Raw genomic sequence first — 26,310 nt, forward strand, 5'->3', positions numbered from 1 at the left:
CATGCTCAGAAAAACATGAACGAGACTGGCTGCGCGCATTTCCTCTGGTTACGCTGGCGTGGGCGATCCTATGTAGGAACAGAGTGAGGCAGTGTATCATGACGTATCCACTTTTCGCGTACCGCGAATCGACTGGTCCGCAGACACAAGCATTATAAAAAATTATTTTGGCCCGCTCTGACGCTAGACAATATATTTTCTAAGGTTCAGAGGGATTACAATTAACACACATACACACAAAAAAAAAAAATTAGCGTAGCTCGCACTGGAGGCGCAATGCTAAAGAGACAGCGGAGCTGATGGGCACCTAGCTATAGTCCTGGCTTTTGGGCTAGGCGAAGCAATACCAAGTCAACCCCAGCATTTTCTAGAATTTATTTATTATTGGTCCATTATAGATTAGCTATTGTCTATCGCAAGGTAATCGCTACGTATTTGGGCTAGGCTAAGCACTACCAAGTCATCCCCAGCATTTTCCGGAATTTAGTGATTATTGATCGATTAACTATTGATTGGCTATCGATGCTAAGCTTAAGTAGTCCCAACCATGCTTAACTAGACTTAGCCAGGGTCCGCTTCGTTAGTTCACAGGGGTATGTGCCAATTACGTTTGAACCCTTTCTGCACTACCGCCAGGATCGACCCACATTTTTTGTGGACAACTAACGGACTAACGGACGGCTTAAACAGCGTCGCTGTTATAAATTCACCGGCGATCAGGACACTCCCTAATGCGAAATTTGAGCGCAGCTGTATACATGCTTTCATTACGCGATATACTGGCTGGCTCGGACAATCTGTCTCGTGCGGCACGTTGCAAAACGGTGCGAAGTGTGGCGCGAATGCCTCGCTAACCTGGAGGATCGCGAGAGCCAGCGCACGGGTGACGCGTGGGCGCGATTCGCAGCAGCCGCCGCAGACAGACCTCCCAGAGGACGCGCGCTACTCTGGCGCCATCTCGTAGCCATCGTCGCCGCGCACTACGCTTTTCTTCTCACGCTTTCGCCACACCCTCCTTCGCTTTCCGCCTCATATGGTTCCGCTGCACCCTCGATCTTCGCGTCTTTCATCCCCCTCCTCCCGGCGATCCGCGTTCGCTTTCATCTTTCGCTGCGTTCGTTCGCTCGGTTACGCCGCCGCCGCCGCTCGCCGCAGGAACGGGCGCCTAAGAGCTGCGCTCTAAAAGGAAAGCAAGATAACGAAAATGCTATGTCGGCACTCCAACTCGCGCAGCTCGATCAAGGTCGTAGTCCGGGCTAGTTGGTCTGCCATACTGGGAATACCTGTAGTAGAGCGAAGGAGACGAGGACAAAGGTAACATGCGACAACACAGTGCGCTAGCGCTGTGATGTCACCGCCACAGGTCGGCAGTATAAACGTACATTCACTCACATTCATACTCACCGGCACTCACTCACGGGTTAACTATCGCAAACAATGGACACTTACAGGTAGTACTCATGTTCGCACGTTACCTCACATTCGTGGGCAGTCACTCAGCTCAATGCTTGCGTCCACTCAAACCCTTCGCCACATCGCGCCCGTGAGGTGTGGCCATGACTGAGCGTACTCATCAGTGAGCATGCCGGTCTTATCGATGTCACGACTTAACCGTCCTCTCAGCGCTAATCATTTCGCCCAGCAGTCCACCTTGTTGAGAATTTATTCGAGCAAGTTTACAGCAGCGTGACAGAGCGCGGCGCCCCCCAAGAAAAAAAAAAAAAAAAGAAAACCGCTTCGTGTCGCCCACACAGCGGAACGCTGCGTTGCCGAAGCCGCCTACGCACCGGCGGCGGCAGCAAAATCGCACGTATATCCGCGCAAAGCGAGGTAAAAAAAAGTGGGCCAGTGCGCGCCTCCGTCATGCCTCGAAAAACACGCGCTGGCGCACGGAGACGTGGCTTACAGCGCGGGCACGCGCCCACCATAGACAGAAAGAACAAACAAAAAAGATGTAGAATACAAAAAAAAAAGAAAAAATCGCACTTTCTAGTTAAGGGCTTGCGCCATTTTTTCTTTTTTTTTTTTTTTTTGCTCCGTCTTTCGCTCCTTCTCAGTGCGTCAGTCGCGTCGCATTTACCGCGTATCCGCTCTATTTCTCCGCCCGCTTGAGCGCACCTTGAGTAATCACCGCCCCTGCCCCCACCCCCCTGCCTCAAACCTCATTCGTTGCGCAACGCCCCCCCCCCCCCCCCCCCGACATAGCGGACAGTGGCCGACCAGAACGGCACGAGAACTGTACAGAAACACGTATACAGCACACACACACACACACACACACACACACACACACACACACACACACACACACACACACACACACACACACACACACACAAAAGAAGCCGAAAACGAAACACGACAGAATGAGATAGCGTGCCGCATATAGGAATGGCGGACAATATAAAAGAGCGTCCAAAATACACAACACGCGGACGGGAAAGCAGGTGAGCGAACGGCGGAGGGAGAAAGAAAGAAGCCCGAACAGCGTTTTATTTCGGCCTATTCCGCCAGACCCTGCCCATCGCGCACGTATAAAGTACGTTCCCCCCTCCCCACTACTGCTCCGGCGGAGCGCGCTAAAGAACGCCGTTACACACCACTGGTCCCCCCCCCCCCCCGCCCACGCACATACCCCCTTTTTTTTTCTTCTTTTTGCCCTCTTAAAACATTCGGGACATAAAAGCGCGGTCAGCCGATATTAGCGCAGGTAAAACACAAAGACAACCGAGCAAGCGACCTAGATGGAGGACGACTGTTCGGGTTCTCACGTTTCGTTAACTTTATTTATCTCAAAAAAAAAGAAAAAGGAGAGACCGGTACTGTAACCAGCCGCCATCAACGAATAAATTACCGCCCGCACAGCACGCAGCAGAAATTACACCGCCGTCAATCTGCCTCACCGCGCCAACATCCATTGTATTTCTATCTCTCCTGAAAAAAAAAAAAAAAAAAAAAAGAAATGACCGCAAATTATTCATCCGAAGCAAAAAAAAAAAAAAAATCACGTCATTACCCACGACAGACGTAATGTGAACTAATAATACAGACTAAAAAGCACGCGCAAAGCCCATTTCTGTCCGGTAGTTCGCGTTGCGGACACAGAGCTATCAATTCTTCAAAACATGACGGCTGGCGCACGGCAAAACGATATTTCATAGCCTCAACTCCACCCCCCTACCCCTCATTTAAAGTGACACTAGAAAGCAATAAGTTGAGCTCTATTAGTAGGCGCTGCGCGTCTGCAATCGTAAAGCGGTGGCTGTGATACCGGGAAAGGAGGCTTGGTATACAAAACCTCATTTGATGCACTCAAGTACAAAAGTAACTGGAACGCCAATGCATTTCTCCGCAAAGTTCGGCAATTAATATATCGAAACTGGTGTCGTCCTGAGAATTCGTTTCAAGTGGATCCGCCTTGCAAACTCCACGGCTAGAATTTGTAAATTGCAATATGGGCCATAAGGTTATCAGTTAAAAAAACTAATTAGTTAATTTTTCTTAATTATTCGATTACGCATTTCAATTTCTTGTGCAAGTAACCAGCTCATGAACTAGAATTGTGCTATCTGCCACAGGCAACCCTTAAAAATTTTTGGAAGTGTTCGCTGAGAGACCCAGTGTATTAGCCAGGATAGACGAAAGAAAATAATGCAGGTGGCAAGCAACGGCGCACCCCGTAAGTTCCTGCACCTGCTCGACATGACGTAATTGATTTCTACAACGTTTACTCCGACACAGCTAATTGATTATCGGCAAATAAGAAGTACGTAGCACGGACACCACCTCCCGAATCGGTACAGTTCACTTGTATACTTCTGTTTCAGGGAAGAAACCTAAGGTGGCGGGCGAGAAAAGAAAGGCAGTGTTAGCCATCGCTTAATTAAAGTTCCTCGTCACACTGTACATTCAGACGAGTGTTCGGTGCGTAATACAAACGGATGTACAGCGGGCACTCCGCAATTACAGTCACACAAAATAAACTACGAGACGAAATGCGTGGTCTAATACAGTGCATCATTTTGCTCACAATGAAACACAATCCCAGCGATAAATATAACTGCTAATTACAAATAATATTACACGAAAGTTATGCGCAGAAATATACATAAAGGGAGAAGAACAATGAAACAGACTATATGAAGTATAATGTCTGTGTACACTCACTGAAACTACAAAATTACACAAATACAAGGTTGTATACGCAGCGTTTCACTTAACTTTAGCCAAACTTTAAAGATATGCAAATGCTACGCTCGGAAAAACACTTTTACGTAGCACGTATTGAGCAACAGTAAGCTGTATCGAGAGTTTCTGATGTTGCTCTACAATCTTCTCACTGACACTTTTCATCCATCTATAATAATTGAGAAGTTGATTAATTAATTACGACTAATTATCTAATTAGGCTGAATGCGAAGACTACTCTCAGTACCTCCAAGCGACGGCAAACATTACCTTGGTTCTGTGCAGCTACGTAGCATTTGCATATTTTTAAAGTTTGGCTAAAGTTAAGTCAAACATATATATATATATATATATATATATATATATATTATTACGATATCATCTAGAGATGCTCAAGAGACGAGCCGCCGCGAGAAAGATGATGAAGTGTGTCTGTGCTTATATATATAGACGACATAGGAGAGGCCACTTGCAATCATTAAGAATTGCAGAACAATGAAGTCAACGTGCCAAAAATTTGTGCCGACCCGTCGCGGAGGTGCAGCGGCTATGGCGTGAAGTTGCCGAACACAAGCGTGGACTCAGAGACTACAACGGCGCGCCTGTGCGATTCTCGGAGGCAGCTTCCCAGTGGAGACGAAACGCAAAAAAAAAAAAAAAAAAAAAAAAAAGAAAAGAAAAGGGGGGGGGGGGGGGGGGGACCCGTCATCCCGAACCTGCACGTGGATGTCCAGCGATCGCGGCTGTGGAAAACCGCCACTACAACTGCCGAGGGGGGTACTCTTTATAAATACGAAATCATTATACGGCCCGTGAATCGAAAGATCCGGCGTTAACATCCGATGGTACCTAAACTCACGTGACCAAGTGGCGACGTCACGTTTGACACGATGACGAAACACGATCACGTCATCACCTCAAACGTTACGTGATAACGGCATCGTCACGTCGCGATATCGCCTGATGACGCGATCACGTCAAACATGACGTCACGCGATGACGTCTTCGGCTAGTGATGATGTCACCCGATGACGTCTTGTGATGCCTCTTGGAGAAGTAGCACACTGTGCGTTTCCCGCTTCTTTGCACTGTCTCCGTGATCGGCCCACATTTTTGTCTGAGCAAAAGTCGCGCACGCGGGCACGAAAAATCCCGGCCAACTATAGAAGCCAAAACTCGCCCGCGTACTTAGGTTCAGCTGCACGTATAAAGAACCTTCCGGTGGTCAAAATTAAACCGGAGCCCTCTACTATAACCGCGTCTATATCACAACCCCACTGTCGCTCGGAGACGTTAAACCCCATGAATCAATGAAAACAAAGCGAGACTTCATACGCGAGCGAGCAGCAGCCGCCTGGGAATGACAGACAACACGACCAAGATCCATGGACAGGCCATCGCCTCTACAGACGAGCCAGGCGCACGGCGCACGGGTTAACAGCCACTTAGTAGATGGAGGCCCGGCTCACGGAATTAATAAAGGACCCGAGCACGGCTTCCCACGGGAGCCGCGCGCACTCTATATTAATCGCGTCGTTTGCTGAGACGGGAGATCTACGAGCTGCGCTTCAGAAACAGCCTTGCTCTGCCGTCGCCCGACGAAATGAGAGAGCCACCGCGCTTATTAACGCGACAGCGTTAAGGGCCCCGTGTCGCAGAAAATCCGGCGTCGGTGTCGGCGTGGGCTCGCCGGCGTCGCTGGCGGAAATAATCATCCCGAACCACCCCGACCGCGCAGGCCCTCCCGCGTGGCGCAATGCTAAAGTCCGTCAGAAAAATCGTAAAGTACTACTTAACCACAACTTACAGACGTGCTAGCATCGGATTGTAATTTGAATATACGTGAAAAAAAGCCTGATAAGCATCTTTGAATGCTATCGCGTTCCACTCTTAAAGGCGAAGCTTAAGCGTCCTCCAAATTTTTACACACTCTTGGTGGCTAAAAGTTCGCGTCAGTTACTAACGAAAAGCTATACTAACGGCTTGTTAATAAGATCGGTAAGATCTTAGCAGCCGGAGCTATAGTAACGGCGCAGGAAAGTTGAATTTACTACAAAGAAAAAAGAAGGGTTAGAATAAGAGAGAGAGCGGCACTGCTACGCAGTTTAGTCAATATTTTAACACTATAATATAATAATAAACAAAGGTCACGTTGGCCGTCATGCTTCGGGTAACAGCATTGCACGGAAACACGTCTGTGAGGACGTTTTCGTGTGCGCAGACGACCTTCCCGTCGAGCTTCCAAGCGTCCGTCTCAGTCGCCATCTTGCTGTCTTCGCGAGACTGTCTACTCTGACGTCTTCGTGAGAAATGGAACGAGACTTAAGATGGCCGCTGTCCGCTTAGCCGTCTATACTTTGCCGTCTAAGGCGAGTAATGGAACACAGCCTAAAGCTCGCCAGCAGCAGCGCCATCACGCCACGCCAAACCAAAGTGGCGAGACGGGAGCGCTAAACTAACATTCAGCCGAGCAATCGCGGCCCTCGAGATTGCTGCGGTGTTTGTTCACAGTTTGCTTTTTGATGCAGACCCAGCAGACAGGCGAGATAAACACGGTACAAAACACGCACAACACGCGAAGCTAAACACGGCGCACCTTTTATCGCACTGCGAGCCTCCTTAATATATAACAGAGAAACGCTAAATCAGCTTCGGCTGCAGGCAAAAGTACTCCTTGAAAAACTGTCTTCTTTCATTTTGCGACAATAGGTTAATTATCAGAGAAAATAACGGCCAAAAGCTGAGCTTTTTAATTTCGCGTCGAAAGCCAAGCGCTACTGCATACGTCAGTGCGATATAACGAATTTCAAAGTACTTTTTTTCGTATTTGGGCTTCGTCGGAGCAGAAACTTGCCGGATGCAATCTTCATTACCTTTACAATGCAATAGAGTCCACGTTTAGCCATAAACAATTAACTAGGCTCTAGAACATGTAGTCAAAAATCCATGACGTCACAGCATGCTGGTGCGGCAACATTAAAGCGGCGTCGCCCGTTTTTCGTTTTTTTTTATTATTATTTTTGCGCCTGTTTTGGCGTACCAAGCGTTGTCTGGCGATATAGGCGGTGTCTTTCTCTTATTGTAGAAGTGCAATTTACTACTTGTACAAAGCCGAACAATCGACCTGCAGCTGCCTGGCCACGATGCCTCCCCTGTTCTCATTTCCAGCTTTCGCAGTTTATACGAATAACGCAACCGCGTATACGGCTTTGCTGGCTGCGGAACATAAATATCAACTTCTTCGCGGTGTATACCCATGCCTAATGAACCCGCAAACTTTTCACGCCGGCAAGAAACAATGAGGGCGCATTCGAAAGAAATCTGACGGTTTCGCGCTTCATTACTGATACCATCGGTGCTTAACGATTTGAGCGGAACAGCAATCACGTGATCAAGTCCGATGGCGCCGCTTCACGGTGCCGCCGTCGAGTTTATCGGGACATTTGTACTTTCGCTCACTAAAGTCATGCTATACTGCTGTTTGACTTAAGATAACAACAGCTCTCCAGTTTTTCTGTTCGTGGCAAACAACTTGACACCACTCAACAGAGACTTCTGGTCAAAGCAAATACATATCGACAATCTCAACAGCGTGCAACAACCAGTGAAGCGGGCGCGCGCGAAGCTGCATGGCATCAATGATACGAGTAGCTTTCCCGTGGGACTCACCGTATCCATTAAACGCAACACCTGGCGTACACGCCTTAGGAGTAGTACTAGGTGTGCGAACATTTGAAAGTTCCCGATGGCAAATCTAAAATTGCCCTATTCGATTCGGTCTTAGAATCAAGTATAGTCGCTAGTTTCGTCAAGACGAATATCTAATAGTTTTCTAATCGCCTATAACGCGCGATAAAATATTTTAAAATAATGTAGCGAAGTTGACATAAACTTCACCACGGCGACCACATAGTAGACACAAAAATATGAGAATTCATAGCGGAGCACGTTACGCCACTCAGGGAGACAAACATTTCCGCATAAACCGCTCATTCGCTGCTAATGCTCTATTTGTGCTTTTAGTAAACAACTATTTAACATGCGCAATGTACTGACAGAAACTTGCCAACGTTGTGAACATACTAGGATGCAAAGATCGGTATATAGTGATAGAGAAAATGACGATTCCTTATTAGAGAACTATTCGAGAAGTGTTTCATATTCGATTCGCTTCTGGCATTATTCGATTCGTTCTCGGAAAAGAAAGTACTACACCCATGCACACGCCTAAATAATACTGAAATTACGTTTTTGATTACCAATTTTTTCACAATGTTTTTTAAGTTGTGAAAACATATCACATGCTTCTCTCACATCTTCTTTCTGGGGTTTTACGTGCCAAAACCAGTACTGATTACGAGGCACGCCGTAGTGGAGGGCTGCGGGTTAATTTTGACCACCTGTGATTCTTTAACGTGCACTACAACGCACGCACACGGGCGTTTTTGCATTTCGCCTCCATCGAAATGCGGCTATATGGAAGTATGACAATTTGCAAGTACGAATTATGAGAAACAAGAGATAGTTGTGAATTTGGTCTCAAAACGCCTTTAAGCTGGCGTCATTTGCATTATGACGACGCCGTGACAGATTATGATGACGTCATGACAGCATTTTTCGCTTACGTCACGTGGCAACGCCGACAGGTATGATGGAATGAAACCAAAAAAATGAAAGGCCCAACGTAAGGAGACAGGAAGAGAGCGGTGTGGATTTGACAGCAAACAGGGTTAGCCGATACCCTTAATAGTTGATATTAAAAGGGAGATATGGAGCTGGGCAGGCCACGTAATCCGTATGGCGGATAACAGGTGGTCTATCAGAGTTTCCTGCAATAATTACTAGAGGGAAAACTATAGCCCTGCATAGCGCACCATGCGAATGATAGATAGTACATCGATTTGTCTGATATCAGTGCATGTGGATTCAGAACGTTTCCGTGGCTTTCTTTATTACGCTTTATCTAGCTGCCTTCAGTGTCCTAAATTTCAGAGCAATCTATGCTTCTCTGTGAGTGCAGAGGACGCAACTGCGAACACGCGAAATCGCTATTAATTGCAGCGGTTCTTCGGCCTGTCGAGTTTGGCCAAAGCGAAACGCGCCAGCTAACTTCGTTCTCAACGCGAATATGCTGCCGCCGGACAATTTTTAAAATGATTATTGAATTATTTATTACGCAGCACTTTGTTTAAAATGAGTTACAATGTCACGAAGCCGTTTGAAGCCAGATGGACGAAGTTTAGACAAATTCATAAGAACCCCTCATCCACTATCACTATAGCGGCAGTGTTCCTTCTAGTAATTATTGCACTTTCAAACTGTAAGGTCTATTAGAGCTACAGAATGGGTGCCGAGGAAATGGAAGCGCAGCACAACAGAGAACTAAGTGCATGGCGGGATGAGGAAATTTGGAGGCACAATTTGGAATCCGCTAGCACAAGACAGGGGTATATAAGTGGAGATCGCTGCCAGAGGCGTTCGTTCTGCAGTGGACGTAAACAGAGGATGATAAAATTTCTCGAAGAAAAAAAAAATAAATAAGTACTGCGCGCGTTTCCCGCGGCTTCGGTCACGTGTGGCAGCCGCAGCTATTGCAGAAACGAAGCGTGTCAGTGCATAATATGACGTCACGATGGAACCATTTTCACGTGATCGAAACCGAAACCGATATAGGAAGACCCGTTATGGTTAACTATTTAGGGCAGTCCACACGCTTGCCAGTATGTTTTTTGTTTTTTCTATGGTTTAGAGGGCTTGAGCCTTTATTTAACGCAAATAGAAATAATAATTAGTCTAAAGTGCTATAGGTCTGTATGTACTCCTGTAACTTCGTACCGCGCCCATTGGGCATGGTTAGCCCTCTATCGATGGTTTGAAACGCCGCTTTCGAGGCCTTCCGCGCCGCTCACGGACATACTGCGCTATCGGACGTGGAGGAGATCTATATTTTAGTTTTCTAAGCAGTTCGTTTTTTTTTTTTCTTTTTTTTTCCTGCGAGGCGGTGATGCTTAAACGCGCTTCGAAGTTTCGCGATCGTCAAAGCAGAACGCAAAAATGTCCGGCCCCGGAAACGGCGCGCGCGCTTCGGGAGATCGCAGATATCGCGATTCCGCTGCCTCTGCGGCTGATCTTATCGATACATCGAATAGCAGCGAGTCAGAGGACGCTGACTTTTCGTCGGACTTTTGAGTCTGAAAGCGACGACGACGCAAACCCGCCCGGAACATCGGCGGCCGCAGCCCGGCACGCCCAACTGTAGTGCTTGCAGTTGAATTTTTGTAGCGAAATACTTGTTCAATGAAAAATTGATTTTTTTTCGGAGATAGTGCCTAATAGACGGCAATACATTTTGTATATCTCATAATTTTCGTAACATTTCTTTCTTAGTAGATACACGCGTGTCTTTACAAACTTTGTTCAATTTTACCGCGCAACCTTGATTTTAACAATTTATATCTCTTTTAGGACGTACATCTCGTTAATAAAACTTTTATGCGCGAAGAGTGCGTTCATTTTGCTTTCTGTTTATGTATTACATTAAATATTGAGTGCAGTAGTTCCTTCAGCAGGAAACATCTGCCGTAGCATACAAACAACACCTATTTTTTCCCATGATACGGAAAGAGTTAACCTGTCAGCTGCGTGCAGTTGAACGCTGAGAGCTATTGCACAACTGCTCTACGTCACTTAGCAGGCGTACGCTTTTAACCTATTTGTACAGTATAGTTCTCACGCAGGCCCCTTTCGCGCTGATGAAATATAAAACGAACAGTTGATCACTACTTGCAAGAGGGAGCACTGAACTCACCTATTTGTTTGCGAGAACTAGGATTAACACGTTTCATTTCCCTTCGCATAGCAGCCCTGTTTAACCATTAACACGAATATAAACGTGATTAATAAATAGTTCCTTGGTCAATGTTCGGGAACCTTCCAATAAAGTAATGTCGTTCTTCGTTCATACTTTTACTATTAGTACCATTTACTTTCTTGTTGGCCGGGGCATCTATGCACAGAGTGGGTTTTCAGCGTATATGGCTACCATTTTCATCACCATGACAATGTGAACTTGTTGGTAGGCCATTACTAAGAAAGTGGTCGTATCGGCATGTAATATGCGTAATTTTCTTAGCAATAGTTACTATTAGTAATACGTACGTCGTAATGGATGGTCTGTCCTCCCACTTTAAAAAAAAAAAAAAAAATTATATTGCCACATGGTGTCCTTTACGAGAACCTAACTATATGAAAGTTTGAGCTTCACAATGCAGGCGGATTCCAACCCGCGACCTTGCACTTACAAGCAGAATGCCACAAATGCCAATGGTGCGGAGCGTGAATTTTTCTCAACACGCAGGTCGTTAACTATGCTGTCACCACACCACATTTCGTACCGTGAAATGTTAGGAAAGCTAATTGGCAATATTTCAATGGAAGACGAAACACGTTCGGCATAAAGCGCGCTATCATGGCCGTTTGAAAAGAAAGCGATCGTAAGGTGACAAGCAGACGGGTAGCCATCGAAAACCAACGTTGCGCAAACCAGACTGAAGGCTTTTCTGCTCTTGGTGTGTGGTAAAAAACAAAAACAAAAATGCCGCATGCCCAGAATCGCAAATGACATCCCACTGAGCGCCAACACTCGAAACCATCGAAATATCGCCGCGACGTTCAACAAAACGCCATCGTAATCCAGCCATCGGATAGCAAGTTCAACGAGCACTCCGCGTAAACACCTGCTAGAAGGAGGAAAACAACAAAATATCCTTTCTCGCCGCGCAAAAATAAACGCGACTGGAAATCCAATTTGCACGCGCGATTACTTCACACAAGCGAGCCAAGAATGCACACCGCCGCGAGCCGTTACTTTCACGGCCACTGAAACGCTGAGCTGCTTCCTGTATAGCATTCTGGACACATCGCAACTTTCCCGAGAACGCAGGAAAAGCAAAAAGAAATAAGGTAAAGCAACGATCGAGGCAATTCAGACGGGCACGGACTCCGGACGACCAAACATAACAAAGAAAGCGAGCGGAAGTCGCGATAAGAGCCGCACGTTTATGCGGAGATCCACCCAGAGGTTTCACAAATATGTAAACGAGTGTCGGCACCAGTCGCTCCGAGATTTGCAGCTGCTGCATCCGAATCGGTGAGGATATGGGAGTGCCGCCTACGTCGCCGAAAACACACACACGCCTTCGTGACAGATGGTCGAGGGGCTCGCCCAAGCGCTTGCTTCGGCCGGCATCGTGACGTAGGTCGAAAATATTTTCACCCTCCTGGCCCGTCCCATCCCGGCCGCCGCCGCAACCGCGTCCAAAATAAACACGCCGATCCCAACCGCGGTTACAAGCCGCGCGCGCCGCAGGCGCCAAATAAAAGCGGTGAAATTAGCGGCAGCTTATTACGCCGAATGAAGCGCGTTGCGGGCATGCGAGCGACGTAAACACGCTGTTACATCGCCGTAAAGAAAAGAGAAAAATAAAGAACGCGCGGAAAAAACGAGCGTCGTAGCGCTCGACGCGTCCGTCGTGCGAAGTAGGCCTAGCAACGACTACGGTGGAGCGAACGCGAAACGTAACGTCCGCCCAATATTGCACGTCGCTTTACCAGGCTCCGTAAACAACGGGCGGTATGCATGGTAACAGCGGCCGCTTGCTAAGCAGCACGGGCCGAGCCTTTGCGACGCTGTCACGAGCTTCGAAGCGAAGAAGAGCTCTCTCGATAGCTGAAGGGAGCAGTACTCACCGTGGTTCGTTCCAGAACAGAAGCATTCTCCGCTGCGGTAGCTCCCGCGAAATCTTGTGCGCGACAGAGAATAACAAAGCCGCGATTCGCGTAAAGTCACTCGTTGGATGCTCCTCTCCCCGAAAAGCGTATCCCGGAGCAAAGTAGAACACGCACGAACGATTTCGGGCCCAAAAAACTGACCCGAATTGGCGTACAACACGCTCGCTAAAACTTGATACCAAACGACACACATATGAGCTTTTGGATTGCGGCTTGGCTTTCTGACTTCTGGCTGAAGACGACCGCGAAGTGGACTTGAAGAACGAAAATTTGGCCTGTCGCGGTTTCGGTTTGCCTCGTTGTTACATTCGCCGCCGCGACTGCAAGTGACTGCAAAAAAAAAAAAAAAAATCATTTATATAAAATATATTGCTATACTTAATAAATCTCATGCACAATACACCCCTTATGTTCTTTTGTCCCCCAATTAGGGAAATGAACATACGTCCACGCACAACATGCCCCAATTCGCACAACTTCACAAAGCCTACATTTTGCTACCTTATTTGTGCAACCTTTTCATTTTGAATATTTTGAATGTGTTCTTGCATACTCTTAATACATGATGGGTGGCGCACTCTAGACGGCGGGTTTGGCGTCGTTTTGGACAAAAACTGTACTTTTTATTGCTTGAGGTTAAAGCCAGGCGATTACGCGTAGTCGGCTCACAACACTGGTATTCAAGATGGCAGCCTCCACAGAAAATAGATAACTGCTTTTCGAAGAGGAGACGTCCGAGATTTTTGCTTGTGATATGTTTCTGATGTCACTTCGCGCTCGCCGGTCGCCTTCGATCGCAACGATTCGGAGCACCTAGCAACGGTTGTCGCACGGCCCGCATAACTGCCGAGGTTGTACACAACACGTTGTCGCTCCACGACACTGCGTCGCCGCCGCTAATGACTACGATCACTCGGCAAGAGCTGGAGAAGCACAGCGCTAAGGGCGACGCATGGATACTGTTTCGAGGGGAGGTGTACGACGTGACCAAGTACGTGAGTGAACACCCCGGCGGTGACGCTATCCTCAGGTACGCCGGCAAAGATGCCTCCAAGGCTGTAAGCGAGCAGGTGGCTCACAAATGCGTCTTCAACTTCATCCTCTCGAAACTCAAGACTTTCCACATTGGTCAACTGGCGGAGGCGACTTGAAACGGGGACTGGGTATTACGAGTGATTAACCTGAAAGCACGGAGTGCTTGTAGTGAAGCATTCCAGCGGCGTTTTCAAGCAAAGGCGAAGATCTTGTGCGGGGATGGTGCGGAATCGAGCGTCGCCGCAGAACGTAATGGCTTCAAGTGATACAATTCAGCGAGAATGTCTGTCGCGCTGGGCTGACCGAAGTTGATCAATGTGGCCTCTTGGTCACTGAGCCTGCCTACGAAGCTCTGAAACGGGGGACGTGGGTCAGATTCAGCGTGCGCAAGTTCCTTGTGCTGTGCAAGTGACCTATCTCTACAGAGCTGTGTCAGTACATTGTTTGTCACACTTTGGATGTGGTTGTCGGGAACAAAATTTTAGCTTCTGATTTATGTGAAATTTTGCCTTGCAAGCAGTAATGAACTCACATTTGTTAAACGTGCATTTTACATTATAGTGCACACTTAAGAAGCTTTTACATTCTGATGTCAAGATTCAATAAGTGCTTCCAATCGGAAGAAGGTTCACGCTCATAAGATGATCGTCTGCGTCGGTCCCAAGGGCTCTGGCAAAACAGCGCTTCTGAAATGCCTAGAGCAGCGTCTGACAGGTAAGGGAAGAAATGTTGAGTTGCGGGACACGCGGCCGACGATAGGTGTCAACATGACGCTGCTGAAAATTTCTAAGAACAAAATGTGTCAGGTGCGCGAAGTGGGCGGTGAAATGGCGCCATTTCTGCACCAACAGACTACGGACGCCACGGGTCTTATGTTCGTGGCCGATTCTTCGAACGTGTTCCAGTTCGGTGAGACTTATGTCACACTTCTGGACCTGCTCACCCTCGAGAACCTAAAGAATGTCCCCTTCTTGTTGGTCTTTAGCAAAACTGACGCCAACCAGGCCGTTCCATTGGAGGAGTACAAGGATGCGATGAGGCTTGCCGATGTGCTTAGTGCTGCTGCACAGGACATAGCAACAGTGGAAACAAGCTCTTTGACGGGTTACGGCATGGACGAGATTATTGAGTGGCTGTCACGCATTCCGACAGGCTGACACTAAGCACTGAAACCGCCCTTTAACTATGCCCATTCGTTGGCATGTTGGTTGTCGAGCACCTCTCATTAGACACAGAAGCCGTGTTAGCTGAGTGCTTGTATTATGCATCATGCGCAGCAGCACAGCAGCCATTGGGACATTAGGATGATTTGTGTGGAATGAATGCTCTTTGATGAGTCACATGAGTCATTTGCGTACAGGTCATGATGATTCCAAAGAATGGCTCATTGTGCTCCTGTATATGTTTATATACATATTTATGCATACCTTTTCCTCAGCTGTGCGCATCCTCCCACTGTCCCGTCAGTACTTGTACTGGTAACTGATACCCTGTGAAATTTCCAGTCACATTACGGTTGGTCTGTGCTGATTCATGTGCGGTTCTTTGGCGTCACCATAAACAGGTTGTGCATACTTGTAACATGTTGAACAGTCACATATAACTTGATTATGTCTACTTTGTTGATGACCTCCTACAAGGCTAACGAACACGCAAGAACATGTTTCTGTTGCACCATAACAGACTGATCTGACCCGTCTAGATGCTGCTTGAAATCTTATGTCTTTGTTTGCATACAATCGGGAGATCCGTACTTTTACTGTGCTCTTAAACTACTGTCATGTCTCAAATTTGTTTGCAACGTCATGTGCAGAACCTTTAAAACGATTTCATTCTATAAGCACCCCATGATGTCTGGCATGTATATACATATATATTTTTTTTCAAGTACACTAAAATGTGTAAAGGTGTGCGAACTGCTGCTTGATTTGTCACAGTAGTGAGTCACATTTCTGGACATTGCAAAGATTTCCAATGTTTGGCACTTCCGTACGTGCACTCTTCACAGATTTAGCACTATAGTATTTATTTGCTCTTGTGGAGAATAAGAGATGTTGTACTTGAGGAACAAATGGTAAAGTGGCACATTTGAAATGGCTGTCTGACCATGGTTACATGCCCTAGTCATGTTATTTAACACGACAGTTTCACAGTAACATGGAGGCTTGAATTGGTCAAACAAAGGATGCCCGAGGCCAGAGCCAACATTTCAACAAAGGCACTTGTCCCCTTGTTGAAGCATTGGCTTCAGCCTGAGACTTTCCTTGTTTGGCTTGTATTGGTCACTGCTAATCATGTCATATTAGAAGGTTGCACATTGCACTTGTCGGTACAACATACTGAGGTCTTTGGCGTAGTGCATCCGACACTGGGTGTGCTACACCTAAGGCTTCAGTATGTCATACCAACAAGCCCAATGTGCAACCTTAGTGAAGTTCATTTTTAGTTCAGCAGGCCCTCTTGTTCATTAGTTGCCATGCGTGTGTGTATGCTCTGTGTCGCTTTTTGTCCAGTATCGGGTAAGCTACGACTAAGGCTCCAGTATGTCATGTCAGAAATAGTGTGCTGCTCTGACCATAATGCACCAATGCACTTCCTGAAAGTGCCCTCCTTTTTTTTTATTTACAAGAAAAGATCATAAGCGAATTAATCATGTCATACTGTTTTTGTTTAAGCATACAGAGAATACACAAACAGAAAAAGTTAAACAACTTCACGTTGAAACGAATGTCCTCTAAACTGGCACAGGAGGGTGACACAAAAATTTTACAATGAAAAGCAAACAAAAAATTGTTTAAGTTCTTTCGTCATTGTTTTAGGCTCTAGGTAAATTAACCTTTGACAATTTGTGAGGGCTAACAGCAAAAAATTTCGTGAATTAGTTGCCGATGCGTATGACTGAATGACTATAAAGTATTTATTTGAAGGTTTTGTGTATCCAGGAAACCATAAACTGCAGTACCTCTCGCAGCCAGACTGTGGCTTTGGAATGTACAGCCGATAATTTTTTTTCTTATGACTAAGCAGGGCATCTTATCTCTAGGCAGTATCCTTAGGTGCAAACAAACCCAATTTCCCTTTTTCCTGCATATATTGTGTTCTGAAAATGTCTATGAGTCTGAATGCTTATACATAAAAACCTTCTTATAAAAACTATACTATACATATATTGAGACACTCATGTAAATAGATTGTGTGTGCTTGCAATTGTTATGTTTTGGATTGTGGTTACTGCTGTTTGGCTGGCAACACACTGCATAAACATCACAGTGTCCATTATTTTCTGTTATGTCAAAAGTTGCAGTATTGAAATATGGCTTCAATTTTGCAATTCATAGAATGCAAGCACTGACTTTTGAGCAAACAAATAGTCAATTTCCATATAGGAAGAAGTGCAGAAATTTGCGCACAAAGAATTGTGGCAGAACCAATCTCACGATGACTGCCGAGGTTAATGCGTTAGTATTGAGTCAGTGTAGCAACAGAGCGTATTGCCACCGTCGAAACAAGTTATGCATGAGGCGTGTACTGTAGTGGCATACCTCGTTCACAATTCCTAAGAATACTCGACGCCATCTAGTGCCGCCACTGCGAAGCCTGCGTGTGGCCTTCACGATGCAATGGCGCGCCAGTGCGTGCCATTGTGCGCCTGGACACGTAGCGACATCTAGTGGCATTGCTGATAAGTCTGCACGTGGCTTCCGAAACGAGAAAGGAAGGCTCTACTACAGGAGTCCATTCCTAGCATCCTTCCTCCCATTCCCAGAGCAGCAAATGTTCTCATCCACAAGGCAAGAGCTAAGGTAGAGCTCCAAGTCGGGCTAGTTGGTTGACATGCATGGTATAATTTTTTAACTGCGCTAACGCTAACGCTTGTAAAGAGTGGAATTGCCTTGTCGTGCATAGATGCAGCACTACAGAAGTCATGCCCCGGCGTAGAAACGGAAAGTATCAGTTTCCAAGTGACTAGGCTGACGAATGCTGGATGCCCAAAATTTGTAATTGGAGCAACATGTGAGAAACTAGTAAGGAAAGTTAAAAGTAGTGGTGTGCACTCACCCTGCACTAATAAAGAAAAAAGAGCGTTTGCTGTGATTCCGTACCAGCACAAAGTTGCACACAATCTGAAGAATGTAGCGTAGCGGTATGGGGTCAGCGTCGTATTCTCAGCCCCTCAGAAAATGTCGCGTTTATGTGCTAGAGTAATGAATGTAATTGACAGGGCATCTAACCACAGCCCTTTTGTCTGCAAGATTGAGCATAAGCAAGGGTCAACCATGGTCCCCTGTGCCTGCGCAGTTGTGTATGAATTTCCTTTTTCTTGTGGGTGTGTATACATCAGCCAGACGGCTAGGTGTATTAACGTTCGGCTGAAAGAACATAAAACAAACAGCACTTCAGATGGTTATTCCCACGTGGCTAAGCATTGTAATGGCTGTAAAAAACTAAACAAGGAAACTTGCCTCCCACTTCTTAAACAAACTAGAATTTTGTACCGTCATAGGGACCGTAGTACTAGGGAACTGTTTGAGGCATTTAAGATAAAAACTACACGTGGGTGTGTAAGCGAACCTTCGGTGTCACTAGCTGATTGCGAAATGGCGTTTTTAGATGCTACTGTGTGACGTCAACGTATCCATGGTTGTATTGGCAATCAGATGTGTTCATTTTTCTCTGTGTATATGTCATTTTCACCCATTAAACATTCAGTTGTGAGTCTGCGCACGTCTTGTCTGCCTCGTCCTTGTCAGTGCGTGTTAGCGCAGTTAAAAAATTATACCATGCAAGAGCTAAGGCATCCATTACAGCGGATGTTCTGAGCAAGTGAAAAGGAACACAAGTGGGATGCCCCAAGTATCCTACCTACGATCGACGTCGATCTCAAACATTTGGTCTGGTCCTGACCTGCCACAGCCAGCCTCGGGGCCAAGCATACCCGACCTCTAAGGGTGGCATCATACGACGACTGCATCGCACCACAAGGAGACACCACCAGAAAAATTTATGCTTTGCTATGCTTTGCTAAGGAGGCAGGCATCCTTCCTTTCACCTGATCCTTTACCCCCATCTTAGGCCACAGGCCATCCTTTCTAACAAAAGTTTCAATCAATCAGACAAGAAGCATGGCGAGCTATTGCCTGCCAATGAATTGTTCTCTCGCTTTCCGCGCACTCAGTGGCACATACTCGGTGAGCGAAGTTGGTGAGAGGTTCATTGAAGAGCGGCGCGTATCTAGTGCATTTGTGGTGCAGCCTGCTAATGCGTCTGGTTGCTGTCCTTGAGGAACCCTTGTGACATGGGTGCGATTCCGCTGGGCATCGGAGGGATTTAGGGGATCTATTTCGTGATTGTAGAGAGGCACATTCCCAGTGGCACATACTTAGTTACCCAAGTTGGCGTCAAAGACGTTCATTGAAGGTAGCACACACCTATTGGCAAATACCAGTGCTCCCAGTTGGCATCAGAGAGGTTCATTGAAGACCAGCACAGATAGCGGCACATACCCAGTGCTCCAAGTCGTCGTCAAAAGAGTATTTTAGAAAAGCGGTACCTATCGCGGCGACGGCGGAAATGCGGCTTGAATGTCCATATAATTGCTGTCGTAATAAAAGTAACAACGTTGTTGGTTACAGGAGGTACAACGACTTGGAGTCATCCGAGGCCAACTCCTGCATGCCTGCTGGGTGAACTTGTCGCCGTGCCAGTCGATCAGGCAGATGACGTCAGAGGTGACGTGGCGTAGGACAGTGACTTCAACATGGTGACCGACAACGACAGCGGTGAACCGATCGCGAAGCTCGTGAGCTTGTGGATCGGCTTCGCCTCTGAACCAGCAGCGCGAAATAGTGACGACAACGCAGCGCTGCCGGTGGCTCTGGAACACAGTCCTTACGCAATGTTTACTCAGACGCCATAGTGGCCGGGAGACGTTATTTTCGCGATGGCGCTATAAGTATATTGTCGCCACGGGAGAAGCATATAGTCCGTGACCTTTTAACCATTCGCGGATTGTCGGCTTACTGGAGCTGTGGACAGCCAGCCCCTCCTAGATAACAGGCCTGTGCACTCTGCTTTATGACAGCTTGCTACTTGGACTGAAATTTTCTTTGTCAAGCCGGATGTGACGCACGCTGCGACCAACCGGTTGGTCGCAGCCGAAAATCGCAGAATCGGCCTTGCGACTGCGATTTTCGTTGCAGGCGACGGAAATCGCACTTCGGGTGCGAAAATCGAACTGCAAAATCGGATCATGTGAAATAACTCGGTAGCATTCCGATCAGATTCTATGGCAGTCGGGCAAGGCAGCGTGACGTCATGGATCGAAGTGTAAAGGCCTCTAGGGGGAGTTGGGACAGCACACAGCAGTTTAAAGTGGCAGGAAACATCAACAGATCAGCCGTAGAGATAAGCAAGAGACGATTAGAGTACTGGTGTAAAAAAAAAAAAAAAAGCAGGGAAAAGATGGATACGACATCATCTCTTCAAATCATAGGTAGCGGTACAAGGTAAATTTTTGAAAAAGAAAAAAAAAAAGAATAATGTGAGGTATACAAAAATGCTAGATAAAGCACATGTACAGTATAGCTGATTAATTCAAGCAGGCTAGGTGACTATTTGTCGCCGCCCCGTTTCAAAGGGGATGCCAATAAACCATCATCATCATCAAGCAGGTTTAGGCGTGGTCAGGAGCCGGTGGCGTGCCGATGACGTCAAACGACGTCAGACAGCACCTCCCGCTTCGACGCCGTCCGCCATGTTTACACACCCCGCGCGACGGCACTAGTAGTAGGATTAGTAGCAGCACAACAAAGCTTGTAGCGACATCTTTGTCCAGCTACAATATGTATCAACCATTTTTTTTGCATGATTGCTTGGCTAATCGAAGGAATGCGCACAAGGTTTGCATGCTAACAATCCTGTCGCTACGAAAGCTTTACACCAGAGTCATGTTGAATATGATATGACGTGGCAGTGTTGAGCCTTGAGTGTGGGGGTGACTGCCCCCCCTTGGGTTTCGTAGCCCCTGATGGCAGTATGAACTTTGTATGCCCTCTCGTTAAACTGTGCAGCAACACAGGATATACCAGTGTTGTTGCCTGCCGTACATATCTCAAGTAACCGATATTCCGCAAGCGATTATGTTCACGGAATAGCTAAAACATGTTACCGTTCACACAACACCACGGGTTGCCAGAGAGGTTACGGCAGCAACAGGTAGCAGGATCAGTCATAGTGGCGCGTTTTGTTTACCAAGCGACGCTCACGCTTTCATTTGCCCGGGTGAAAATGGAGGAACATTGCTCACCAATATATATATATATATATATATATATATATATATATATATATATATATATATTCAGGATAAATCACACCTTTACCTGGGGGCCCTGATATATATATATATCAGGGCCCCCAGGTAAAGGTGTGATTTATCCTGAATTAAAGGACCTCGCTGGTATTCTCCGTGATTTTCTTATGAATTCCGCCAGGCAAACTTGCTCCATACAAGTGGTGGCCAGCTTGTCGCCTTTTTTTGAGTCATCAGCATGCACAGATAATTATAAATCCAATACACTTTCTAGTAAATTCAGGACAATCATACATTATTCAGGGTACAGAGCATGTCTCATAGAAATTTATAAAGCTACCCATATTCAACAAATCTTATATGTGCGCGTTGCTCATACAGAAGTGCATGTTTCAGGACAAAAATACAAAATTCTGCACTTGCGACAGATCGCGTAGACTACTACATCAAGGTGCTACATATATTTAATTTATATATTGAAGAACCTACAGTGCTATTACTGCATTATTGTCGGCTGAAAAACTCAAGGGGGTACTTAGTTATCCCTACATACATGAATATGAAAGCATTGCGGTCAGGTCAGCAGAAGCGCCTCGACGTGACCATCGTTGTTCGTCACAAGATGCGCACTACGCAAGGTCGTGGATTCGACTCCCGCCAAACGTCGAGAGTTCGAATGCCTTAATTAACTGTGCCTTAATTAACACTAAAGGTTGTGGGCTCGACTCCCACCAATGGCCGTGGGTTCGTAACTTTCTCGGATCATGGCGTGGTCACCCCAACGCCGGAGTTTCCGCCTCATCAATCATTTATTGCTTTCGTAACACATCTTTACAGACATATTATGTGTAGTACATGCATAGCAAGACAGGTAAAGACAAAACAGTTCACTTACCGCTTACGCTATTCCCCTTACGGACTACTCGGAAAAGCACACAAAAAAAAAAACATCTACAAAATTGCAAACAATCTTACATGACAAATCTATTACGGGAGAAAGCACTGCTATACAGCAGAAAAAAAGAGGATAAAGCCATCAAAACAAAATCTAGCGGCAGGCTGCCTGCTACATTAGCGTATGGTTGGAGGAATAGCATGCATATGTTAAAAAAAAGTATGCAGCAGATCTAACGAGTTGGAATCTACATACAGCGAAGCTTTGTGTGAGTGCATAGCAAGTCTTCTTTTTTCTGGGGTTTAAAGTGCCAAACGCAGTTCTGATTATGGGGCACGTCGTAGTGGAGGGCTCCGGGTTAATTTTGACCACCTGGGGTTCTTTAACGTGCACTACAACGCAAGCACACATGCGTTTTTGCATTTCGCCTCCATCGAAATGCGGCCTCCGCCGCCGGGTTATAGAAAGTCGAAACAAGAGCTTTTTTATTTAATGTAATTCTGGTACAAAATGACGCGGAAGGCTTTATTCAGGTATTGTAGGGAGGACAATGCATGCAATGGCGCCGCCGCTGCCGCGGAGGCGAGCGCCATCCAGTGGTGGTGCAGGGGACCCAGCGGCGTGCGTACTCCGCTGTGATTAGATGGCTTATTCGACAAGAGAACCAGGCCAGGCCCGGCCGCAGCACCCATGGTCACGGAAGCCGGAGAGGATCGCAAAGAAAAGCCTCGCTTTTAAAACGTAATTAATACACAGACACATATGAGAGCGGAGATATGGAGTAGTTCATAAATTTTGGTAATCTATACTTTGACATACTAGTAACATAACATCAATTCCATGCTGGCAGAAAAACGCCACACATGCCGCTCCAGTAGGCACTATCGCTCTAGGCAGATCCCTTTAGTTTTTTTTTTTTTTTTTTTTTTGTAGGAAACTGTGATTTGGGTGCCTTTACTCGCACAGATGTAACCAAACTTCCGCGATGCCTTTTAGGTAGTAACGGATTTGCATCTAGCAATACTCGTTCACGTGGGTGAGTCCGACGCCGTGCCCCTTGGTTCACTCTACTGTCTTCTTGACGACGCCGGCCATACTCATAAACTCGTGAATGGAGCACTTTTTCAGACCTCTCACCACTTGTCTTATCATCGACACAGCCTCGCTGTCGGACACTCGTGCAAGGTACCGAACCTTCTCAATGAGCCGCTGGTGGTCTCCCCACCACAAACCGGGCTGTTGCGGATAGAAGGCGGGCGTTGAGACGAGTGATGTCCTGGCAGTCCTGCAAATAATTTATTAATTTTTCTTAAATGTAGCTTACCCCACTGAAATGCGTTATAGCAGGGTCGTACAGCAAACAAAAAATACTGCGCAACGCCATTCTGTGTAGTTCCGCATTGATAATGCAAGCAAATCAAGAATATGTCGATAATACAACAAAAATATTTCACGTCAGTAACACAATTTCACATCATATTGTGCACCAGTAATCAGACAAGCTTTAACGTAATAGTTCAGCGGAAACTCGCTAGGTGGAGAGAAGTAATTAAAATGGAAAATGAGACATTCACCCAATCGTAGCGATTCTTGCGAGGAAAACCTTTTGTAGACAAGCTTTAGTGCCCACAAAAGATAAGTTGCAGCAGCATCACATGTGAAGCAGGACCTCAAACATTCCACTGTTGTCTGCCGTAAGTACGCTTGCATTATGGTCGTTACAATTGCGGTGCGCAAAAAAAAAAAAAAAAAAAAAAGAAAAAGAATCCTGCACACATCTCCTTTTTTTTTCTCTCGTCTTTTTGCTTGTCTGGTGGCGTGTATACGGAGGAGGATTTACCATAATTCGATGCTCGGCTGCTCAATTTTTTTTTTAACATCAAATTGAGTGGAGAGATTTTGTTTATACCCCAAGCAATTCCTTGTCAGCCTTGTCGTAAGCTATCTTGATATCTAAAAATGCTATCTAAAAATGTTTTTTTTTTTCTGAGCTATTGAAATCTCCATGCACTGAGTTAGTAAAAAAAAATGACCCTCTGAGCATCTCCCCAACCTGCATCCATTGTGTAGTTCCCCCAATAAACTATTTTTTTCCCGCCCACTTTGAGATCTCTAAATTTTATGGAGTGCATGGCTATTCTAGTCATTGTAACTGGTCTGTTCGAGATCGTCCTATCCTTACCATTGTTGCCTTTGTAGATGAGCTTCACCCTGATTTCACGCCATCCAATCGGAATTTTCTTTGTTTTAATCACATGCTCCCTGCGACTAATCAGTTATGCCTTGCACTTGGGACCTAGCTGTTTGATTAAATATATTGGGATTTCATTGGTTCCTGCTGCCGTCTTATTAGGGACAATTCATTCTGCTTTTTTCTAGTAAAAGTTTCCTTCGTTAAATTTTGTCTCTCAGGCTTCTCTGTTGCTAGATCTGTCAGAGTCTGAACTACAGACTTTCTTTCTTGCCGAAATTATCTCCAATGACGTCTCTGATGTAACGCAGCGTGCCGTCTCCTTCGAAGATGTTACCGTCTTCGTGCCTTATAACCGTTTGCGAACTTTAATTGGTTCTTCTAGTGCTCCTACATGGTTATAGAATTTTTTCGGTGCACCTTTGTCCCTTTTGCAAATGTCACATGCACCCAACGTTCACTTGCCCCATTTAATTTCTTCAGTCGCTACTAACAGCCTGCTAATAGCAACACCTTGTGGCGCTAACAGCGAAAAAAAAAAAAAAAAAGTTCACATGTACCCCTGCTGCCGGTTGGGGACGGGTTTAAATTTTTTAACCTTTCAATTTGTTTGTTCAAGATGCACATTAGCATGTATACTTGCGTTCAGTTCTTTTTATTTTACTTAAATCCGCACAATAGGTGTTGTGCCGAAGCATAATGAGACGGAGTGGGGACAAATAGGAGCTATAGGTGCTTTGTCAGGCATGTGATTCCATTTTCGACCGCACCATCGACAACCTTATTACGTATTATAGTTCGTGTTACACTGAATAAACAATCTACCTAAGACGATCAGTCAGAGCTGCTTACCACGTTCCGTCCCGAGGTCGGCTAAACCCACAATGCTGGCTATCAGTGATAAGGGAACGGGTGCTATCATAAAATGCACCTTCGAACACGGAAGTGTTCGTTGTTGCCCTGCATGAAACACATGTGAAACTCTCGACATTGCGTTGAGGTTGCACTGGAGCGATATCTTGTCGATACGAGGATGTAACGAGTGAGCAACAATAAATGAATAAAATTTAAAGAGAGAGCCCAGTGATAAGCAATCAATATAAGGAAGCCACAGCTACCACCGCGAGTACATCAAGCTCTGCGATCAAGTACACCGACTCGTCATGCATCTTCGAGCAGCCGTCCTCGTCTGCGTGGCGACTGCCCTGCTCACAGAAGCGCTTTTTCTGCATCGTTGCGGACATGACATGATACGGCAAAGACAGCGAGAGCTGGACGGAGTAACTCGCGTCCCGATTGTAAACGGTAAGTCTTTTCTCCTTCAGATTTGTCTAAGACATTACGTAAAGCGCCCGTTCATAACCACTAAACGTTATTGCGGGCAGAACGGAAACAAGGTCCGATGAGTATCATTCCAAGTGTGCTCGAATGCGCCTGGATCCCGGTCGTTCTTTTCGCACTCTCTCCGGCGCAGATATTGCCGCTGTATTCCAACGCAATCAAAAATGTAGCGTCGTTTTTTTTTTTTATTTTTTTTTTCATTTCATTAATTAACAGCGTGAAAAATCAAAGGACGCCGCTGAGAATGCACATAAACAGTGCTGTTTTTCTTCTTTATTTTTTTCTCGCCTGCTTGCTGTACTCTCGACTTTCACCTATCTTTAGCTTTATTTCCTTCGCAATCCTGGACGTACCAATTCATTACGCTTCTGTTATATAACAAAAAAAGTTTTCGCCCTTTGTGGCTTCTCTCGTGCCCCTTTCCGTGCCTTTCCTTCCTTGAACACTCTGCTCTCACTAGTTTCCTATCACGAACACAATGCCACGCTTATACGCGCATGCAGAAGATGCCCGCCAATACACGCAAGATGCCTCGAGAGGCCAGTCCCGCGGCAATTT

The 26,310-nt window shown here is 46.1% G+C and overlaps 2 protein-coding genes across 2 annotated transcripts in view; one reads left to right on the top strand and one right to left on the bottom strand.

Annotated features, from left to right (window-relative positions):
• Positions 1–13,187, bottom strand: part of LOC119452885 (ras-related protein Rab-40B-like) — a 45,977-nt gene extending 32,790 nt beyond the window's left edge. Inside the window, exon 1 of the mRNA XM_037714835.2 lies at positions 12,937–13,187. The gene's annotated coding sequence lies outside the window, so the exon portion shown is untranslated. The remainder of the gene's footprint in view (positions 1–12,936) is intronic.
• Positions 13,188–14,133: 946 nt separating this feature from the next.
• On the top strand, positions 14,134–19,430 carry LOC119452886 (ADP-ribosylation factor-like protein 16). Its single transcript, XM_037714836.2, has 2 exons — positions 14,134–17,816; positions 18,809–19,430. Exon 1 carries the CDS (start codon positions 14,655–14,657, stop codon positions 15,168–15,170), a length of 516 nt encoding a protein of 171 aa, XP_037570764.1. The 5' UTR covers positions 14,134–14,654; the 3' UTR covers positions 15,171–17,816; positions 18,809–19,430.
• Positions 19,431–26,310: the final 6,880 nt, after the last annotated feature.

Source organism: Dermacentor silvarum, chromosome 5 (assembly GCF_013339745.2).
Source record: "Dermacentor silvarum isolate Dsil-2018 chromosome 5, BIME_Dsil_1.4, whole genome shotgun sequence".
NCBI classification, from domain to species: Eukaryota; Metazoa; Arthropoda; class Arachnida; order Ixodida; family Ixodidae; genus Dermacentor; species Dermacentor silvarum.